The sequence below is a fragment of the Pteropus medius genome, unplaced genomic scaffold (assembly GCF_902729225.1).
Source record: "Pteropus medius unplaced genomic scaffold, Ma_sr-lr_union100, whole genome shotgun sequence".
In the NCBI taxonomy this organism is placed as follows: domain Eukaryota; kingdom Metazoa; phylum Chordata; class Mammalia; order Chiroptera; family Pteropodidae; genus Pteropus; species Pteropus medius.
Genome location: NW_024349141.1, coordinates 1,250,759 through 1,271,762, shown reverse-complemented (window position 1 = coordinate 1,271,762; position 21,004 = coordinate 1,250,759). Strand labels below are relative to the sequence as shown.

At 39.6% G+C, this 21,004-nt stretch overlaps 1 protein-coding gene across 1 annotated transcript in view; it reads right to left on the bottom strand.

Moving 5' to 3' along the window:
• CADPS (calcium dependent secretion activator) overlaps positions 1–21,004 on the bottom strand; it is a 445,139-nt gene that overhangs the window by 139,698 nt on the left and 284,437 nt on the right. The window contains 2 exon segments of the mRNA XM_039880531.1: positions 6,057–6,269; positions 12,450–12,558. Of these exon segments, the coding sequence (XP_039736465.1) occupies positions 6,057–6,269; positions 12,450–12,558 (322 nt within the window).

Genomic DNA, 21,004 nt, shown 5'->3' with positions numbered 1-21,004 from the left:
GTATCTGCTTGAAGTGTTAAAAAAAAATCTGTCTGCTAGCCAGGGGTACACTTATGCAAAATAAAAAATAGGGGAGAGGGGAAGAAAGCAAATTAAAGAAAGAAACAAAAAAGAATTAGAAAGACTATTATTAAATGATCAAGAGAAATGATATGACTGACCTATGACTTCTAAATTAGCATTCAAAATACTCAAGTACATATTTGCCTGCTCTCTTGACCAATTTTTCTAGCTCCCTCTAATTTCAAGTCTGCCCTCAACACATTTTTTGGTGGTCAGACTTTTTCCCTATATTAATTAAGAAACTGTATACTCTTTTATTAATAACTCAGTAAAGAAAAAGCTTTTACTAAGTTTTAGTTTTTTTTTCTCTTTCAGGTGTATTTTTAGAAAAAAATAATACAAATATAAATGATGTTGAAGGAGTTATTGTTGTCATTGTTCTTGGGAGAGTAGCAGAGGAACATTCGAGACCAGGGGTCAAAACCCTCCATAGCATTGTGAGATTATGAATTAGAAACTTTTGTGAATAAATTACGCAGATTTAATCGTGTCCTTAATTTCCTGTTTTTGTGTGTAGCGGTCCCATGTAGTACTGTTCTCCTTTCAAAATTAATCTTTCATTGGATCTTACATAGAGCACACCCTCAAGACAGATAGAATTCATTCTTTAGCGTTGAAATACTACATTTACTTTATTAATTGTATTCTGCAGTTTCTTGAAGTCTTGCTCAGTTAACATCTTTGGGTTTCTTAGCCCACTTTTCTATTTATTGAGGTATCTATGGTTACCACACCATTGATATACTGATCATTCTAATCTTTGAAATGGGAAAGGAAAAACAACAATAACAATATATTATCAGAGTGCAAACTGATCTGTTTTCAGGCATTAAGCAGTCAGGTAGCTGTGAATTCCATGAAACAGAGGTATTATTTGCCATTTTGTTGTTATATTCTTGAAATGAAAAAAATTAGGAGATGTTAATAGTTGGCTTTATTCAGAGGATCATTTGATGCCAATATGAAAGCCAAGGAGAGGAGGCAATTATGCACACATCACATGCATCCTAGTTTCAATATGGAAGCTTACATTTCAAACCTAAGGTCAGGAAAATAACATGAAAAGTTTTACTACAAAGTCTAGACATAAGGAAGATTTAAAAGGAGAGGGAGAAAGCACATTGCAGGTGTCAGATAATCTAGTCTGATTATCTGAGCTGTGCTAGCTATAGGGGAACACTTACCCTTCAGTCCAGCTAGAAGTTAGCAGGGTAAGAAGGAACAAACCAGAATAACATAAAGACTAGCAACAAGGCTCAGGAAAGCAGACAGGAGTTCTAACCTAGCAGCTAAACTTCTTGGGTTTGAGCAAAGATTGAACAAGAAAACTTAAATGAAACAAAACAAAACAAAAACCAAAATCAACCCCCCCAAACCAACAGTAACCAAGACCTCCCCCCGCAATTGTTGAAGACTGTTTAGGTGGTAGCAAAAACACAACAATTCTCAAAAACACCCAACTTTGGGGATCTATGATGTGATTAACAGTTATTAGTTGAGAAACAGACATTAAAATGAGACTCATTGCAAGTGATATATCAAATAATCATTGACCAAATAGTAAAGTTAAAATACCACTCCCCTCCCACTCCGAGGTACTGATTTTTACTGTTCCTCTAACATAGGTTGGGTGGGGGATCGGGTGTCTCAATGACAGGCCACTTGGCATAATAAATGGTGGCAACCCTCAACTACAGATCTGGACATCATTTCCAAGGTAAGCAACATTGGCCTTAAAAATTAGAAAATTGTAAGTAGTTGTTTAAAAAAGTTATATAGCTAGGCACTGACTTAATTTTTCTCAAGTTTTAACCAAAAAAAAAAGAAAAGGTGAAAATTAAATCAACAGCAACACACACCAAAAAAACCACAAAAGAACAAAAAAGTTATAAAGTTTGGTGGAACCCTTCCAAAATCATTGTAGAGTCTCATACAAACTAATGAATAGCAGGATCTATTTTTTTTTCCAGTATTTACAATTCCATATAAATACTCCACTCCACTCTTTCTTAGACGTGTCTTTTCATTTTGAAATTGAGCTTTTGAAATTGCAAAAAAATTAAAACTGCACCCAGAAGTCTGTTAAAATGATTTTAGAAAGACCCAAATAGATTTGCATTATTCCCAATTTCACATACTATAAAATGTTCCCTTCTCAAGTTTCCCTTGAACAGACAGCGACGTGACAAGACTGGAGTGTTTATTTTTCTCTACCCATTTTTCGGTAGCTTCCCTTTGCCATACAGATACTAATAATGTGATTACACAGTTAACTCACTGAAAGTTGTTCTTAAGAAATATTCACTTGCAAGAATGGCAAATACTTTGAACAAATATTAAAAAACAGGATTTGATGAGATGTGTAAAGAAATAAGTATTTAACAATGACCCTTACCTTTTGGAAGTCAAGGAAACCTTTTTAAAATGCAATACTTGATTATTTTTACTCTTTTTATTAGAGAATCATGATTGACTTAAAGTTTGTGATGTGACACTTAAAGCAAATCAATATATAGACTGAGAACCAAAGGTAAGTGAAGGATCAAAATTTTCTATTTATAACTATGTCGCAATTGTTTTCTATTTTCTATCACCTTGCTTTGTAGTACCAGGTGACCAATTTGTCCCAGCTTACCCAGGACTGGAGGGTTTCTGGGGACATAGGACTTTAATACTAAAACCAGGGAAGTCATAGGCAAATCTGGTCACCCAAAGTATGAATCAACACTGTGCATTTGACTGATCTGTGTAATAGTGATGGTTTGAATTTACAAATTAAATGCAGCTGTGAAGTAACTATGACATAACTACCATTCTGTGGCAGATTCCACTAAAAATTATGATATATCCTCCCACCCCTAGCCATTTTTTGGTTGTTATGTATAATCACTCAGTGACACCACAGATAACTTTTTTGATCTCTCTCATGGGTTTTATATACCCCTAACTGCAAGTGATCAGGTGCAGAAGGTGGGTTGGTTAAACCCTGACTGGTTTGCTCTGCTGGATTCTAAATTATGGGAACAGATGTCTCACTTGCTGATACTCTGATGGTAGTGTTTATTAAGTGCCTAAACTAGCAATAGACAGAATCTGGAGCAGTGTTGAGGTGCTGTTTCCAGCATAATAAAATAACTGTGAGATTATTGGGTTCAACACTATTGGGTTGGAGCTCTGAGTAAGGAATGTCATTTATTACATGGTCACGGTGTACAGTTGTACAGATTGGGCACTGCACAATTCAATAGGTGACATTCATATTTTTGTCTATGTGAAAAATGCCTCCTGCAGTGCACAATCTGCATGGCTGAAAGTGATGGCCTTGTTTTTGTAGATGTGGTAGGGCCTCACACTCTCTGGAGAACCCCTATTTTGGGGTAGTGATTAAAGAGATAGTAGCTCCACCAGGTTCCACCAAACTAGGTATTGATGAATCTCAGAGGCATGAATTATCTGACCTCACTTATCCCTAAGCCTACATTACACGCTCTCTAATAAAATTTCCCTGTGTCAAGTAGGGTAGTGACATATATCAGGCTCATGTGCACTCAACTGAATCTTCCTGCTGATGCCTAATGACTAACACCTTAATTTCATAGCTAAATAAATCCTATCTACAGAAGGAAATCTAAATCAAGAGCCCCAGTGTACTTTCATGAAGAGAGCCATCCCCCCACTCTTCAGCAGCTTCCATCAGTTGTCTTCTTTTTAAAATCTGTATTTGCTTTCCATTTAATTTTTCTCCTGAATGCCCTTCTTCTTTCCTATGCTAGTGAGAAAAAAGTAGTGCTAATCACAAACCAAGTACTAATTTCCTAATCTGGGCAGATGATAAAACAGAGACACTGAATGTAAGGTGACATGACTTTAGAAGAAAAGGAGATTATTCAGAAATTAGACCAGAATTTCCAAATATCACTTGAGATACATGTTTTATGAACTGGATTTGGATGGTGATTATAATTAGGAAACTGTTTTTCTGATACACAGATAACTCCATTTCAGAGGGTTATGATAGGTGTATTATTTCCAAATTTATTTAAAAGGAGCCTGTCAGGCAAGGTGAAAGGAGGGATTCCATTACAGAGGTGCTTTTTTTTTTTTTTAAATTAAATATTGGGTATGCTTTATCTCAACCAGTGACTAAACCATTAGAAAGAGATGATGACTTCTCTCTTTATTGCTCTCAAATAAACCTGAGCGCCACAAGAAAAGAGTGGGGGGCATGGTGGTAATTATGGTCATGAGGGCTGTCCCTTTCCCTCAAGTCCCTCCTCACCCTCTGACTTATTCTTTCAGGATTTGGGGGTGGAAACCCACAGAGATTGTGTTATGATTTACAATGTCCCACAAGGAATGCCTCTTCCTTTGCGAAACCTTTAGTACCGGACAGGAATTCTTGGGAACACCTGCTTCATAGTATTTGTCATCCAAAAAGACTCTTTCCTCATCAGAAAAGGTATTACGAGGTTTAAGAGCATAGTCTTAAAGGGGATCAAATACATGGTGATAGAAAGAAATTTTACTTTAGGTGGTAAACACACAATGCAATGTTCATATGCCATAATATTGAATCGTACACTTGAAACCCGTATAATTTTATTAACCACTGTCACCCCAATAAATTTAGTAATAAGAAAAGAACATAGTCCTATTAAACGAAGTGGTCATGGAATTCATCAGTAAGAGAATTTACTTCCATTTAGTTGCCATTGCTGCAAAATTATTCCATCCACGTGCACATTTTGTTTAAGAGCAACAGAGAAGAGACTATGTCAAAGTACTGTGTACAAGAGCAAGTTTCTGCTGTGGGCCTGTGTACTTGCTCTCTCTTTTGCGGATATTTGTGGGACTGACTCCTCAACATTTGGACTTAAGCTCAGATCATCTGTCTCTTTCCCTCTCCTCACTCAGTCACCAAGACATGACATTCTTCATGGTATTTCTCAATGTCTGAAACTATCTTATTTATTGATTGGTTTGTTTGCTGTCTAGATTCCTCCACTAGGATACAGGTAACTTGAGAGCAGGGACCTCGTTTGTCTTCCTCATTACTGTGTCTCGTCATCTAGACATTTGTTCAATGAGCTAGACTGAATGAATGCTAAAGTAAAGAATTACCATCATCATTGCTAAAAATGCCTTGTCCCTGAATTATCCCTAATTGACTTGATACTTGGGGTAAGGCAAAAGTTTCTACTTAGAATTAATGATCGTAACTCAAACGAATTACTTGATTTGGTGCTTTATGTTCCAGTTTTGCCATCTTCTCTGTTTTAACAAACATCTCCAAGTGTATGCTGGATTTCACCTTGCCCTGTGCATCAGAAGGGTTGGGAGATAAAAACCATCCTAGGTAGCAAGAAGACATGGCAAAGTGGCAAGAAATTAAAACAGATGCAGAGGTAAGAGGAGAAGAAACTGAAATATGAACTAGGGCTGTTTAAGGAGATAGTTTCATTTTTGGGTCCTGATATTTTAGCTCAGAACGGAGTTTTAGGTACTGTGAGCTCTTTGTTTTGTTTTGTTTTCCCACTGCATGTGATAATGTCATCATTTATTTTTAAATGGTCCCAAGTTGCAGATTTAAATTTATTTCACATCAATTACTTAAAATTAAAATTACTTTAAAATTACTTTTAATAGGAAGAAATGAGGCAAGGACATATATAATCTACTATTTTTGAAGAACTCTAACAAATACATGTTTGGCCGTGAACTCCAAAGTCTTACTAAAACAAAGAGATAAAAAATCCACCTAAAATATATTTTCCTTTGTTTAGTCCTTGGGGGAAAATGTCAAGTATTGCAATTTAAAATTACTTTCGTCTAATATTTTTGTCCCCACTTTTCCCTCCTGAATTCACTATTGTTTTTCAGCAAGCATGATTTCATGAATCTTTAATATTAAAGCAACTAGAATTTCTAATTCAACTTTGGAAGACTTACTTTACTCTACAGAGCTATTTTGAACAAACGGCATGTTTACTTACAAAATTGGGAGATGGGGGCATCCAGCTGAGGCACATTCCCTCCCTTGGCATTGAGTTTCTGGACTTGGGTTGGGGGCACAGGCTTGTGTGACTGCCCAGTGGCCCGATACATGGCTTGGACCCACAGTATTCGATCTTGTTCATCATCACTCGCAAATATCACGGTGTCTCCTTCTTTGACTGCATTGAAGAAGGCTCGGCCGCCCTCCAAACCTTTAATAAAAGGGAATAAAAACTCCTAAGCTGAGCTGCAATGTTCTTGGCAGGACTGAGCCTTGAGAAAGGCGGTTTCTGTTGCTTTTCCTTTGGCTGGAGAGGGGAGGAGCTATTTATCTGACTCCAGGATGGGAAGTCCGACACCCATTTGGCCACAGAGTGGGACCATGATGTTAAAGAGATGTTTCGAGCATGGCTCTTGTCTCTGCCTGAGGATAGAATTATTAGACAGGCTGCCTATGGGCTGGGTAAACACCTATCTGTAAATATGCTACTATTCTTCTCATCTTTTAAACAAACAAACAAATAAACAAAAACATCTCTTGACCCCCACCTCTCCCTTCAGCTGCTGTCCTATTGTTCTTCTCTTTACTGTATAGGGAGAATCTCTACCAGGGCTGTTCAAATTTAAGTCCACATGTGAATCCACAGGAATCTGGGTAGAAAGCAGCTTATGATTCAGTTTGTCCAGGGAAGAGCCTGAGATTCTGCATTTCTAACAAGTTCCTGGACAATGAAGACGACATTAGTCCAAGGACCATGCCTCTAGTACCAAGGGTCTCTCTCAACTATTCTGCCTTAAAGCCCCTTCAATCAGGCTACAACCCCACTGAAACTTGTCAAGGTCACTGATGACTTCCACACTGCTGAATCCAGTGATCAATTCAAAGTCCTAATTTTATTTGATCCTTCTACTTATCAGCAGCATTTGACACTCACTCTATTTTCTTTGAAATGCTTCCTTCACTTGGCTCCAAGTCACCTGATTTCCTCCTCCCTTCCCAGCTGCTGCTTGTCAATCTTATTTGCTGGTTCCTCTTCCTCCTCCTGCCCTTTAAATCTTGGAGCATCCTGGTGCTCTGTCCTTGGACCTCTTCTTTTCTTTATCTACATCCTCTCCCGCAATGATAGCATCCAGTCTTAAATAGCATGAATATGCTCATGGTCTCCACATTTCTCCCTCCATCCTGGACCTCTCTCCCTTTGAAATGCAGACCTGAATATCTAATGGTTTTCTTGACTTCTCCACATGGAAGGCTAATAGGCATCTCAAGCTTATTACAGTTGACACTGAACTCCTGGTCTTTCTCCCAAACTCCTCCATAAAGCTGAGCGCATCCCTTTATTTGCTCAAGCCCACACCTTGGGGTCCTTTTTGACTCCTCGCTTTTTTTCGCTACCCATTTCCAATGGAATCCTGATGGCTCTACCTTCAGGACATTATACTCAAATTTGACCCTTTCTTCCGTATCTAGTGCTGCCGCCCTGAATCTAGCCATACTCATCTCTCACTTGGATTATTTTAATAGCTTCCTATCTGATCCGTCTGCCTCCATCCTCACTCTCTATAGTTGATTCTCAACATGGCAGCCAGAGTAATTGATTTAGCAAGAGAGTCATGTCATGTCACTCCTTTACTCAAAACCTGCCAATGACTCTCATTTTATTCAGAGGATAGTGAAGGTTCTGACAAAGCCTGCAAGGCCCCACACAAATTGACCCTGTACTGTTTCTACCCTCATATCCTCCTCCTACTCCCTTTCTCATATGCACATGCATGTACTCACTTCGTGGTGGTTTCACTGGCCTCTTGTTGTTTCTTAAACACTCCAGGTATGTTCTCACCTCAGGACCTTTGCACTTGTTTTCTGTGCTTAGAACTTGTCCTCCAGATATCTGCATGATTCGTACCCTCACTTCCTTCATGTCTTTGCTCAAATGTCATAATTTTGTTCAAGCCTTCCCTCATCTCCATCCCTCGTTACTCATCTCTCTTGCTTCATTTTTCTCTATAGCTCTTATTGACATCTAACAAACTATATAATTTGCTTTACTTTAAAAGGACAAGGGGGTTCGTCTGTTTTGTTCATTGCTGTGTCCCTAGTACCTAGATTGATGCATGGCATATAGTAGGTGCTCAACACATGCTTTTTGAATGAATAAGTGAACACTTTAAATCCATGTTTTTTCACAGGCAGCTCTCAAGTTTAAAATTTAGAGAGAGAAAGGTTGAAGCCTCTCTTTGGGCTCAGGCCCAAGTTACATCATGTCTACCAATATGCTCCAAAAGTCTATATTTTGGGGTCACTGGGTACTCTCTTGCTAGAAATAAATCTTCATATACTCATCAGATTTCTTATCATCACCTTCATTATCAGTTAAAAATGAGAGGATAATGATTGGAGTGATTAGCATTCCCAAATTCCCAACAAGGCCCAGTCACTGTTTGGCCAAACCTGTTTGGCACTTGGCATTGGAAAAGATTTCTGGTGACATGAAGACTTCTCCAATGTGTTGATAATATTAATTCAGCTGTGTATTCCACAAGAGTGGTTGTGAATTGGTAGTTTTGCACTTAGAATTTCCAGAGATTCTAGAACAATAAATAGCTAATTTTTTATATGAAAGTTCTAGTGGGACAGCATTTTTAACAAAAACATTTTGGTGGTTACAATTATGAGAGACTATTTTGCCTAATTTCTTATAGAGGGTTTTAAAATGTGCATTTTGTTTAGGATAATGTACAGTTAGCAAGCTGGGAAAATCCGATGAGACAAATGGATGGCGTGATAAACAGGAAAGTTCTGGAGGGGGTGAGAAGAAGAAGAAAAGCTTCGAGGGATGCTTCAAGCCCTGAGAAGTGGGCAAGAAGGAGCTTAAAAGAAGAGTGGTTAATAGACTTTCTGTAGTGCAATCTCATGGTAACCTTTGGGATGAGCTACTTTGATACTGTAAAAGAATGCCAGGTAGACACCCCTGGATGGGAACTTCCCCGTTTCCAACGTCTCCCCTCTCTCGCAGTCTGTAGTTGGAGTGGGGAGGCTACGTTTTTGGAGCTACTGTCAGAAAGTCAGTTCGTGGGGTTGCCTCGGGAAATAAAGAGGTAGAGATAGAAAGATTCTAAGAAGTTTTCAGATTTTTATTTAATCCTTCCAACAGCCCCCTGAGGTAAGTACTATTATTCTCACTTTATAAATGAAGAAACTGAGTCACAGAAAAAGCAATAACTGGCCCATGAACACAACGTAGGGCTGTGAGCATCAGAGGTGGGCTTCTAATCCTGGCTTTCTGATTCCAGAGCTGACGACTGTAACCACTGTGCTGTATGACTGCGAAGCCTGGGCCACATGGCTGGCACACAGTAACAGCTCTCTGAGGATGTTACTAACAGAATGAAGCTTAATCGTGGAGTGAGCAGGGCAAAGAGAAACATCTAAAGCAGCAGAAGCAATGACAATGAGAGTAGTGGAGAGCAACAGAGCTTTTTCAGAAAACACGGGAGACCAAGACACACCAACAAGCGCAAGGAAAGAGTAAAGCAAGCCAGTTGTAAGAAAACCAATGGAGGAGAAAGCAAAATAAACATCAGTGCATGCTTTAAGGCAGCAGAGTCTTAGACGAGGTAGCGATCCCCGGGTCTGAATCCGCAAAATGCGATATACGACAGAGCACGGGCTCTCTGTGGAGTACCCCACAGGTACTGACCTGTCAAGAACAAGAAGATACATCTGGGAACAGATGGAGGCAGACCAGGCAAGGAATGTTGGCCTGCTCCCTGGGGGAGAGACTGGCTAACGACACACATGGATGTAGTCTATTTGTAATGGTAAAGTTATTGAAGATTTAATTTAGTCATTTAAATTGTTCCGTTGAATTATTCTGAATCAGTATCATTTAATTTGAAGATTTCATTACTTAATCTAATAGGAATTGAGAGATTGTCTCATACTCTCTAAACCATCTCTATGGAAAGGTAAAGTGAAGCATTTTCATCTGTAGCTTAAAATGAGTAGCTTATATGTAAAACTTACATAGTTATCTACCAATTCCCCAGATTAATATTTCAAGGATCTCAAAACTGATAGTGTCAATTTGGCCTGAATGGTGGTGTCTAGGTGACTACTAGATCCCAGGCTGGTACAAAGGCAAGGACGTCCACAGCTACAAGGCTACCTGTCCCATAAACATCTCCACCAGTTGGTTTCACTGACAACCTGGACAAAGCCGAGAGGAGGAGGGGGACAGATGGACTCAGATGTCCTTCTCTACTTGCATACTCACTTTTCAGGGGAGCAATTGGGAAGACTCTTCACATCTCTGTGGACATTGGCTAAATTGTACATTACTTCGCTCTCTAGCTGGGAAAATTTACTGTGGATAAGAAGCCCTGACAAGGCTTATTGAAATATGAGGATTCTACCTTCTCTCCTTCTGGTTCATATGTTAGGTTTGGGGCCCAGGAACTTCTGTTTTTAACAAGCGCTCTTTAAGAAATTCCGAGTTAGACTTTTCTTATGACAATTGGAAGTATTTAAATTTCATTTTCAATCAAATGTTATTTCGAAAATAAATAGGACTTGGCACACAGAAAGGCAGAGAAGAAGCCGCTTATTATTCTCAAGAACATAATCAATTTACTTTCCATTTACATCTTTGGTAAAGGAATTTATAAATTATATCCTATGGGACCAATGTGGAAAAAACAGGAGAAGCTTTTATAATTTATGCGCACACTCCTTTTGCATGTAGATAGAACAGCTCTCTCCCCACTCCTGCCCTCCCATAGGAAGAGAATTCTGCTTTCATATGATAAAAATAACAACTATAGCTTTGCTATAGCTGTATACATAGCTACGTTTTACTGCAAGTGCCAAAAGGTGACATGAGCTAGACCTCGAGTTCCAGCACAGTTTCTTCCTTTACAAAATGGGATGACAATCCTGGTCCTATCAACTTAGTGAATAAGATTATGATGATGACCAAGTACAATCATGTCAAGGAAAAGAGTGGTGAACTGGCTTAAAAGGAATTATTGTCACGAGATGTGATCATTTTTCCTCCTCATATTGGCTCCTTATCCTCCCACTTTTTAACATGCGGGTCTTAGGAAAGACCAAATCTATTTTTCTGAAGGGAACTCAATGGTTTGAGAAGATCACAAACCATCACAAAACACCCTGAGGGCCGGTTTCTTAGTGCAGGAGCCATATTCTTTCAACAAGATGTTGCATGAAATTGTTTCAATAGAACTCAGAGGTTCTATTCATTATGAAGGATTTCCAGATAAAGCCTTTAATTCACTCCTTACATGGTCAGCTCTTTATCATGCTCTGGCAGGATGCTAATTACCATTGGAAGTCTTAGGGTGTGTGGCTGGTCCAAGTCATTCAAGTTTGGGATGCTGAAGGTACTAATTTTCCTAAGTGGGCCAGGCCTAAGGCTTTCCCTGCCACACCTTTTCAGGTTAACGGCCCATCTTCTCTCAAACTCTGTTTTTCTTTTTTGTGTATTTTGTTGCATGTGGAAGAGCAATATGGGAGTAGAAAAAAAGGTTTTGGGCCAAATAATGCAGTATGGTTGGAAATGCTTCCCTTGTGCAGATTTGGCATAAAAATAAACTTCTCTGGGAGAGGGCTGTTGGTGCTTGTTGTTCATTAATATGCTGAAATGATTTCACACACATCCCCCCCATTCTGAAGGTTCTTTGAGGCTGATTTCTATTCATTTTTTTTTCTCGGAAAAAGATAAAATGGGGGTGGGGAGAGGTGTGAGGGGCAGGATGTAGAACTTATGAGAAATACAACCATTTGTGTGGTTCTCTTAGTTACATAAGCCTTAGGAGCTTAGATGTCTATGCTTGTGGATTGGTCTCTTCATAGGAAAAAAGATATTCAATGAGGGCTTTCTTTTCAAATGCCATCAGCTAACCTTGAATTGTAATGAACAGAGATGGCTAGGCTTATTTGGACACAATACCTTCCAAGGCCATATATCACTGGTGAAAACAACACACACACACATACACACACACACACACACACGAATGGTCCTTGGTGTGCACATAAAATTTTTTTTTCAGAATTTTTTTTTTTTTTTTAGCATTCTAGGGTGGAGTAAATAATATGATAGCTATGTAATAGAAAATATATGATGTTTTCTTTTTGATTTTACAAGGATTCCTTGATTAAAACTAAAGCTCTTGATTAAGATGGCATTTACTCAACCAGAATAGCAATTCTACAAGATCAGGGACTGTGGCTTTCCTGGTCACCTGTGAAATCCTGGGAACACAGCTGAATGCTGAGCATGGAGTAAGTACCCAGTAAGTATTAGTTGACCATTGATTTGGGAAGGGGAAGAGTTTTGTGGGCTCATGGTTAGAGGGTGTGTGGGTACCTGGCTGGGGGTCGGTGTAATCCACAGTGTAGCCATCCAGTTGTAGAAGTTCCTGAGGCTCTGCTTTTTTCTCCCGATAACTGCACATGGCAAAGGTGTACTGACTGACCTGGGAAGGAAAAGCACAGATTATGAGGTGGGCCCCTAGAACCCATCATCCTTCACCCTTTAAGCACGTCCTTTCCCCTGAGGCCCTGCACTCAGGAGATGGTTTCAAATTGAATTTCTATCACCTTCTGGCTGTGTGATGTGGGACAAGTTACTTAGCCTCTCTGGTCCTCTGTTACCTCAGCTATAGACTGGATATAATCTGAGAATCCACCTCCTCACTCTCTTATTGTGAGGATTAAATGAGTTCACATGTGGAATGTGCTTAGAATCTTTTCCTGATGCTTAGTAATTGCTTGATAGTAGTTAGCCATTATCGTTATTGCCGTTAGTTTAATTAGGTTAAGATGAAATCACCATTTTTGGAGGTCAAAATTGGTTGAATAGTGGCAATTGTATAGGTTTTACCTAACATGACTCTGGTGCTAGCTGACACTGCCAAGCTCACAGACATAACACAGGCCTTTGGTCAGAAGTTAGGGACAACACTATTTTTGCTCCAACTTTTAAATATTTTTTTTAGTATTTCACTTTTTGCAGGCCAACTCTCAGCACCAAGCCACACATTTTGTCCCCCCGCCCCTCCTTCCACTGAGGGAGTGCCTTTGAAAAGTCTTCCCTTCATCTGAGACAAATGCAGGAGTGACATGCTGTCATAATCAATGAGTGCTTGATTGCTAGGTGCCAGTCATGGTAGAGCTATCCTTAGCCTCGACAGCATGACTATTGTCACTGGTGCAGGCCTCACTATCGACATGAGCATGCATGCCAGTGCCAGGTGGGCACTCTGCGGCTGCAGGCTGGCCTTCAGGACCTTGTCGCCACGGTGCATTCAGAACCAGAGTGGATACTTAGCATTTCTAAATCTGGCTTGTCTGCAACGAGTCCATGGGAGAGCGAATATCCTTCGGGCTTTGGGTTAAAAGCTTGTGGGCATATTTACTATCTATGGATGTCAAATGTCTTGGCGAAGTAGTGCCATATCCCTCATCTCTTAGTTCCCTTTATTTAAAGAGACATTTTTTTAAGTAAACTTTCATCCCTGCTGGGGACATGTTAGTCTCCTTCTCCATGGTGAGATTTATCTTTTTTAAAATGCTGATAAGAAATTGGCACTCGCAAGTGCTGCACACATCTCCTGCACAGTCTGTACGGCCTGAAGGTCTTGGTGGCAAGATAAAGGGAGTCCATGGGAGAATGTTTTACTGGTTCGTTTATCTGTTGCTGCCCTCTGTTGGTTCCTGATGAAAACTTTCTGCACAACTTTGGTTCCTTTATAATGCATACAGTATGCAGAACCTTACATTGCAAGGTCCTGATGGGATTCAAGGGAAATATAAGGCCAGATCACTAAGAGAATTTCCATAAGTGGAAAAAAAAATATTCTTCGTAATGAGCAGAACAACTGATAGCATTTTCTTTTCTTAAAAACGAGGTTTAAGAATGTAAGCTTGGTGCTCACTCAGGCCTGGGGCTCCATCTCAGGTCTGATAAGTTGTCACCCATCTAAATCTCAGAGTCTTCATCTGCATTTATACCTGCATGTTATTGGAGCTAGAGGATTAATTGAGCAGTGAAAGGCTTAATACAGCATGTGCAACACTCACATAGCAAACAATATATGCATTATGTAAGTAGTTTCCTTGCATCCGGTACTAACATTCTAATGTAGAATAGCTGAGTAGGTATTTTGGCCTACTAGATTATGAATCTTTTGAAAGTTGGCCTAGAGAGTCATACATCTTGGTTATAATTTCCTTTCCATAAACAAAATCCACCATACAATGGACATTCACTAATTGAGTCTCATTGATTCTAGAAAGTTGAGTGCGTATAATTTAATAAAGAGGTTTTCTCCTCGCAAATTTACATACGTTCTTCTAAGCACAGCACCAGGCTTTTCCAATTCATTGCTGATTCCACAGATAACTGATCCCCCATGCTTGTCCCTGCCTCCCCCCACATCCATCCACCAGCATGACAGTGATCACAGATATAGCTGGAACAGTGGGATGGTGATTTTCACTTGTCTTTGGCAACACAAGAGATGATAGTTTGCTAATATAACGATTACCCAAACTAATAGAGAGTTTCAGACACTCACTTGAGATCAGAAAAAAAAAATCACAACAGAAGGGTATTATTTCAAGATCATGCATTTCCTATTACTACTCGCTTTGGGCTTTTTGATTTTTCCTCTTCTATTTCGGTTGCTTCTTTCTTGGAGCACTGTCTGCTGCTGCCCTCTTCTGGCAACACTGTGGAAGTTGTTTCTGACAAACGCGCTAAAACAAACTTGAGTTGGTGTGTTAAGAACATTTCAACTTGAGATTTGGCAGTTTATTTTAGGAAATAAAGGAGGGGCAGAAGTGATTTCTCTTTGAATATGTTTCATTAATGCACATTTGAAGGGCTACCTCTGATTTTCTAGAGCGCTCAAGGGTGAGTGAAGAGCAAAGGTTTGGGAGCTTGATATTTTTTTAAGCTTCCAGAAGACATCGCTAAATAAATGAAAGCTATTCCCAGTAAAATGCATGTTTCTCTGTCACAGAGGAGTTCAAACTGTATTTTGATGAAAATTAATGAGATAGTGCTATTGTAATAATGGAATAGAAGCTTAAAGTACATGTTGGAAGTCAGTCAGCCACCCCAGCCTGAAAGCCGGGACTAGAACGATGGAAAATATGAAGATCTAGTGATTGCAAGTGACCGGCCGACATCTGAAAGTGCACTCTTGAAGGAAGGGCTTAACAGACAACAATTTTTACATCTTTGGGATTTTCAGCTGCTATGTACCTTCTCATGGAATCATGGGATGAGTTGTAGGGACTTCTGAGGCTACAGTCTTTGAGGTTTTGTTTTAAAGGTGGTTGAATCTTAGGTGGTTGAATCTTAGGTACACAAGAAACCCCTTAGCTCATTTCCAAACACTTATTTAAATTAGAAAAAAGTTTGAAATAATATTTCTTAAAGAGTGGATGAGGCCGCCCTTGTTAGAGTATTTGTATATATTGGGGGCATGTTATAAATATGCAGATTTTAAAGTCAGACCAATTGAAACAGAACGTCAGGTCAGGGTGGACCTTGAGAATCACTCTGATAAATTTAATAAAAAATAGCATCTATAAAATACAAAAATAAAAAAGTATATGTAATATAAAAATAATATATTTTTCATAATTGTCTCAGATATTGATGAACACTAAAGTTGGAGAACCATTATTTTATTATATAAAAACTGTCTAGAAATGTTAGTGTCCTAAGTTTCAATTATATTTAGCAATTAGAGCCTAGTTATGAGGTAAGAGGGTCAATCCTTTCTTGTCTCCAATTCTCCCTTCTTTCTCCCATCACCCATGGAAGACGACAATACTTGGACATACAACTAATAATAGAATACATTTTATATAATCTCCTTTTTTTTTCTTTACTATCTTTCTTTGAGAATGACTCAGCTGTTATTTTTACTGAACCCTGGTCACTAATCCTTGTCCAAAGTTCATATACTACATTTTAGAAAAGAATTCTTTCTTTATGTCAGATTGATTGATTGATTGGTTGATTGATTGATTCATTCATTTATTCATTCAACAAAATTTAGTATATTTGGTGTTGGGAATACAAATATATACGAAACCAGATATGGTTCCTACCCTAATGTCTAGTGGAAAGGCAGATATTAATAGCATATCAGAAATGTCTAACTTTAATGATAATAAGTGTTAAAAAGAGAGATGGATGATACTGTAAAAGCTTGGCGATATGGTCTAGTTGGGTGGTCAGGGAAGGTTTTCATAGGGAAATACCGACTGACTGAGCCAAGATCTGAGAATGGAGAAAAGTTGTATGATGCAAAGCACAGAATTCCTGACATGGTTGTGTATGGAGAATCACAAAGTCCAAATGCCAGACTCCTGATTGACACAGACACGAAGGCCACTTAGTGGAGTAGAAGGAGACTACTCCAATCAAACCGGGATTTGATTCTCAGTTCAATTATTCTGGGTTTGTAATCTCAGGCAGTTCACTTAATTTTACTGGGACTCCATTTCATTATCTTTAAATAGAGATGATGATAACCACTGTGAGACATTTCTTATGTTTGCATGCAAAGCACTCATTTCCCTGTGGTGACTGAATCTTGATTTTCCATGGGGAATCGCCTTCTTCACCACTTTCAGCCCGTATAGTTTGTGTAGGGCTAATTGTGCCTCTAGACGAAGGTAGGGTGGGTGGGACAGACGTGTGGCCAAGTCTGGCCAATCATCCTTTCATCTCCTTGGCAAGAGTGATTGGTGCAGGGATGGGCACGTGACCACTTTGGGCCAATGAAAGCTCAACAGAGGCCTCTGCTAGAACTACTGGGAGTGAAATGCTTTGTTTCCTCTAGGGCTGCTAAACTATTCTAAGCCCTGACTGACCAGATTCCAATGCATGAAGAGAGCTTGATTGAGGGCAAAGCCAGCTCAGAGGAAAGCAGAGGCAGGAGACGGTGTATATATAGAGAGAGAAACTTAGTCTTGATTGTTTTGTTTAAGCCCTGGATGTAGCCATGCCAGTAGACTCTAGTTAATTACTAGCTTAATTAACTAACCAATACAATTCTTCCCCTTTTCAAATTTAAGCTAGTTTGGATTGATCATTGTCATCTGCAACAGGAATATAAATATAAATGCCCTTTATGGTAATTGGGAAGCTAAGTGGGAAAAATAAACATTCATTCATAGTTCTAAATCACTCACTTATATGTCTTACAATTCATTTTCATGGTTAAGTTATTTTAATCCTGTTTCCTGGTGACAACTGCTGTATTCCAAGGCATTTTAATTATTTGACAATATTTCATCTCATTCAGATTTAGTAATTTCTCTGAAAGCTGGAACAGTGAGAGTTTTTAGTTATATTATTTGTAGTGAATCATAAATAGGATACAGATTTAGGGGTCACATTTGTTCTATCTGATGCAAAGTAAGTAAGTGTTAGAAATCGTATACACATAAAATTTCTTTGAGTCTCAGTCCCACCTAAGTGCTTGGAGTCATGGAAGGTTTTGCGAGTCAGACCTATATTAGATTTCATATTAGCTGTCTATGAACCATTGACCTTGGGCAAGTCATTCGGCCACTCTCGGCCTCAGTTTCCTCTAATGTAAAATGGGGATAAGACTTGTCCTCACTATAGTACACAAAGGTTGTGAAGACCAACTGATGACCACTTTGTAAACTCTGAGAGACCATATAAATAAAAGCAATTATTAGCATTATTAGAGTAAACACAGACTATTTCGGTTTGCATGGTGCTAACAGGGGTGAAATACTTAAGAAATATTTTGGCTGAAGACCAATCAAAAACCGATTTTAACTCGAAATATTATAGGCATAGAAGAAAAACAGTAAAACAAAAAGATGATAGAGATGAGAATTTCTAGCCTGGTATAGATGATGAGTTGGCTGTTTCACTCCTCCCCTTACCCACCCACGTGGGGAGCTCCAGGTGGAATTGGTACCTTCATCATTAGCATTGGTCACCATCCTAACAATGTGTTTGGTCCTTACTATGGCCCCTGGGGTTTAGAATGAGTGTACCCAGCAATTTCTTGACTTGGGGTGCTGAGGACCCATTTTCCTTTAATCTTTGGCTTAGGATCCAAAGTCATGTCCTTAGGGCAGGGGTGGACCAATACGGGTCTGCGGCCTGTTAGGAACCGGGCAACACAGGAGGAAGTAAACTATAGTGAGTGAGCAAAGTTTCATATGTATTTGCAGCGGCTCTCCAGCATGAGCATCACCACCTCAGCTCCACCTCAGGTCATCAGGCATTAGATTCTCATAGGAGCACCAGTCCCTGGTGCCAAAAAAATTGGGAACCATTGCCTTAGGGCATATACTGGAATTTCAAGGACCAGGACTGAGGAAGGTTTATTTCGTCATTTGCACATAATCATCTATTTAGCTACTCTGGTGCTCAGCTCCATGGAGAACATAAACTCTGAGAGGGTGTGGTGTAAAGGGAATGGGAGCTTTCATTTTACAAGGGAAAATGTTTCTCCAAAGGTAGTCTCTGGACAGCCTTCATCAGTACTCTCGGCATGCTTGTAAAACACAGATTTCTGGGCCTTGTCCCAGATCTGCTGCATCTGAGTCTTCTGAATGGCACCTTGGGATCTGCATTTCGAAGAATACCCAGTGCAAGTGGGCTAGGTTTTAACTTGGTGAACATTATCTTATCTTGTAGGATCACTTAAGTCTCTGGCCCAGAAACACCCTGCAAGTGCTTCATTCCTTTCTCAGGGCAGACTCTGGCTACATCTATAATAATTTTAGCCCTGATTCTTAAAAATGGGAATTGCTGCTTTGGTTCAACATCGCTGTGAGAATGTCCTTTGTCCTTGGTTAGTAGGAAGTCCATTTATAACCTATCTTTTGATTCTCCAAGGTAGTAGCACTAAAAGGAAATTTCACTTATGGAGAATTTTAATAGTTCTGTATTATAGACATACATGTAGACTCTGTGTGCATGTGAGTGTCTGTGAGTGTGTGTGTGTGTATGTGTGTGTATGCGTGTGTTAGAGAGACAGAGAGAGAGAGAGAGAGAGAGAGAGAGAATAGGGCAGGAGAAGAGATGATTTTGAGGAGACTGATGTTGGGTGTGTTTTTCTCAGGATTTTCAAACGCATTTCCTTTTATTAAATCTCATGGAATTCATAATCATATTGGAAATTATGTGTTGCAAACTCTCTATAGAAAATACTCCATGAGACCTAACATCTGAGTGAGAGAAACATTCAGTAAGTCACTGGGATAGACATGCTTCTTGTATGGTGGTTTTCACACCATTCTCCACAGAGCTCCCTCTGAGGCTGCCTGGAAACTCAGGGTAGCCTTAGTGGAATCTGCTTCCTTCCCCAGCTCTCTCACTCCTTCTCAAACTGTCTAGAGGGCTTCACCTGGTTTCACTTGCATTTTGAGTGGAAGGATTTGTGCCTAAAAAAAAAAAAAAACAAACTGAAAATAATTTGTATGTATGACTAAATTCAACACTGCATGTGGCTGTAGGGTGCTGATCGTCACTTTTGGACTGCCATCCTTCTCTTCAAGCAACCTGGGATATTTTTACCTCCCTTGAATAGGGCCAACACTTGTGCCCTTGACCTTATCTCATGCAACTATGTTGGTATTGGAGTTGTTTCAAAGGGGGTGTCATTTTGATAAAGCACCTGTAGATGTGATGACTTAAACAACAGAGAGGAAAAAATGGGAAGAGTCTAAAAATAATGCAGTATTTTCTAGGGAGGCCCCCAAAATTGCCTTTAGACGTTGCTGTGGGGAACAGGGCAAGAAAAGAAACAGAAGACATGAGTTCTCATCTTTGCTCTTCCATTATATTTGTGATGGTCGGGCTCTCACGTCATTCTGCAGGCCACCAAGGATGTAAGGCATCTGATTTAGGTTGAAACAGGTTTAATCTGGGAGATAGATGTAACCAAAGCAGCTCACTGGCTCTTTAAAGTTAATGAGCATCACATGTATGTGAAACATCTCATGAAATCCTCATATTCTTGTGCCTTCCTAGGCAAGATGTTGAGCTTTAGATGGCTTATCCCCTTTTACGGTTTTCACACGTGAGCAGAGCTTGTTTTTTAGCTACTGTGTAATTCTCTTGGTAGAAGCCTCAATGTGAAGGCCCTAAAGCATTTGTGTTCTAGTTGTGTGGCCTAAAACCATCATTTTCTCCTTTTTCACCCAGTGCATATTGTACAGACATGGCTTCATCGATATTTTTGGCACATTTCCCCTTGTTTTTTTCCCGAAGAGATCCCCTCTGTGCCCCTGCTAAAATCTCTTCCAAAGTAAGAGGTCAGCTACTTCTCCTAAGTACGTCATCATTTTAAAGGTTCTCAGAGAAAAGTTGTGTGTGCAGCAGAGCAATAACTGGCTGCCTCAGAGTAGAAGGGTGAGACCACATCCTGGTGAGAGGGCCACTTGTCCAACTTCCTCTGGGAAGTGGTCATTCTCCAGGCCACGTGATCTTTCCTTTTTCAGAACCACTCAAGGCATTGCCTGGGCTCTTCTCCTCTCTTCCCTTTCCTCTTTCTTCCACCAAATATTTCCTGCATGCCCACGCCACACACTGAGCAGGAGGATGTGTATGTGTGTGGTGGAGAAAGAGAGAAGGACACCAAGATGAATCAGAAACGGAATTGGCCTTGAAACAGCATATAGTCTATTGGGGGAGGCCAGAGAGACTCATAAGTAATTCTAACAGAGGCTGCTATGCCGGGTGAGAGTACTGAAGGGGAGATCCATCCATACTTTAGCATTGCTTCTTTCAATGTATCTTGTCTCTCCATTTATATTGTGCTCTCTTAAGAATGGACATCAGCTGTTTTTGCCTGCCTAGCATCCATTTCTCCTTCTGATAATGACATCCTGATTTTGTATTGGACA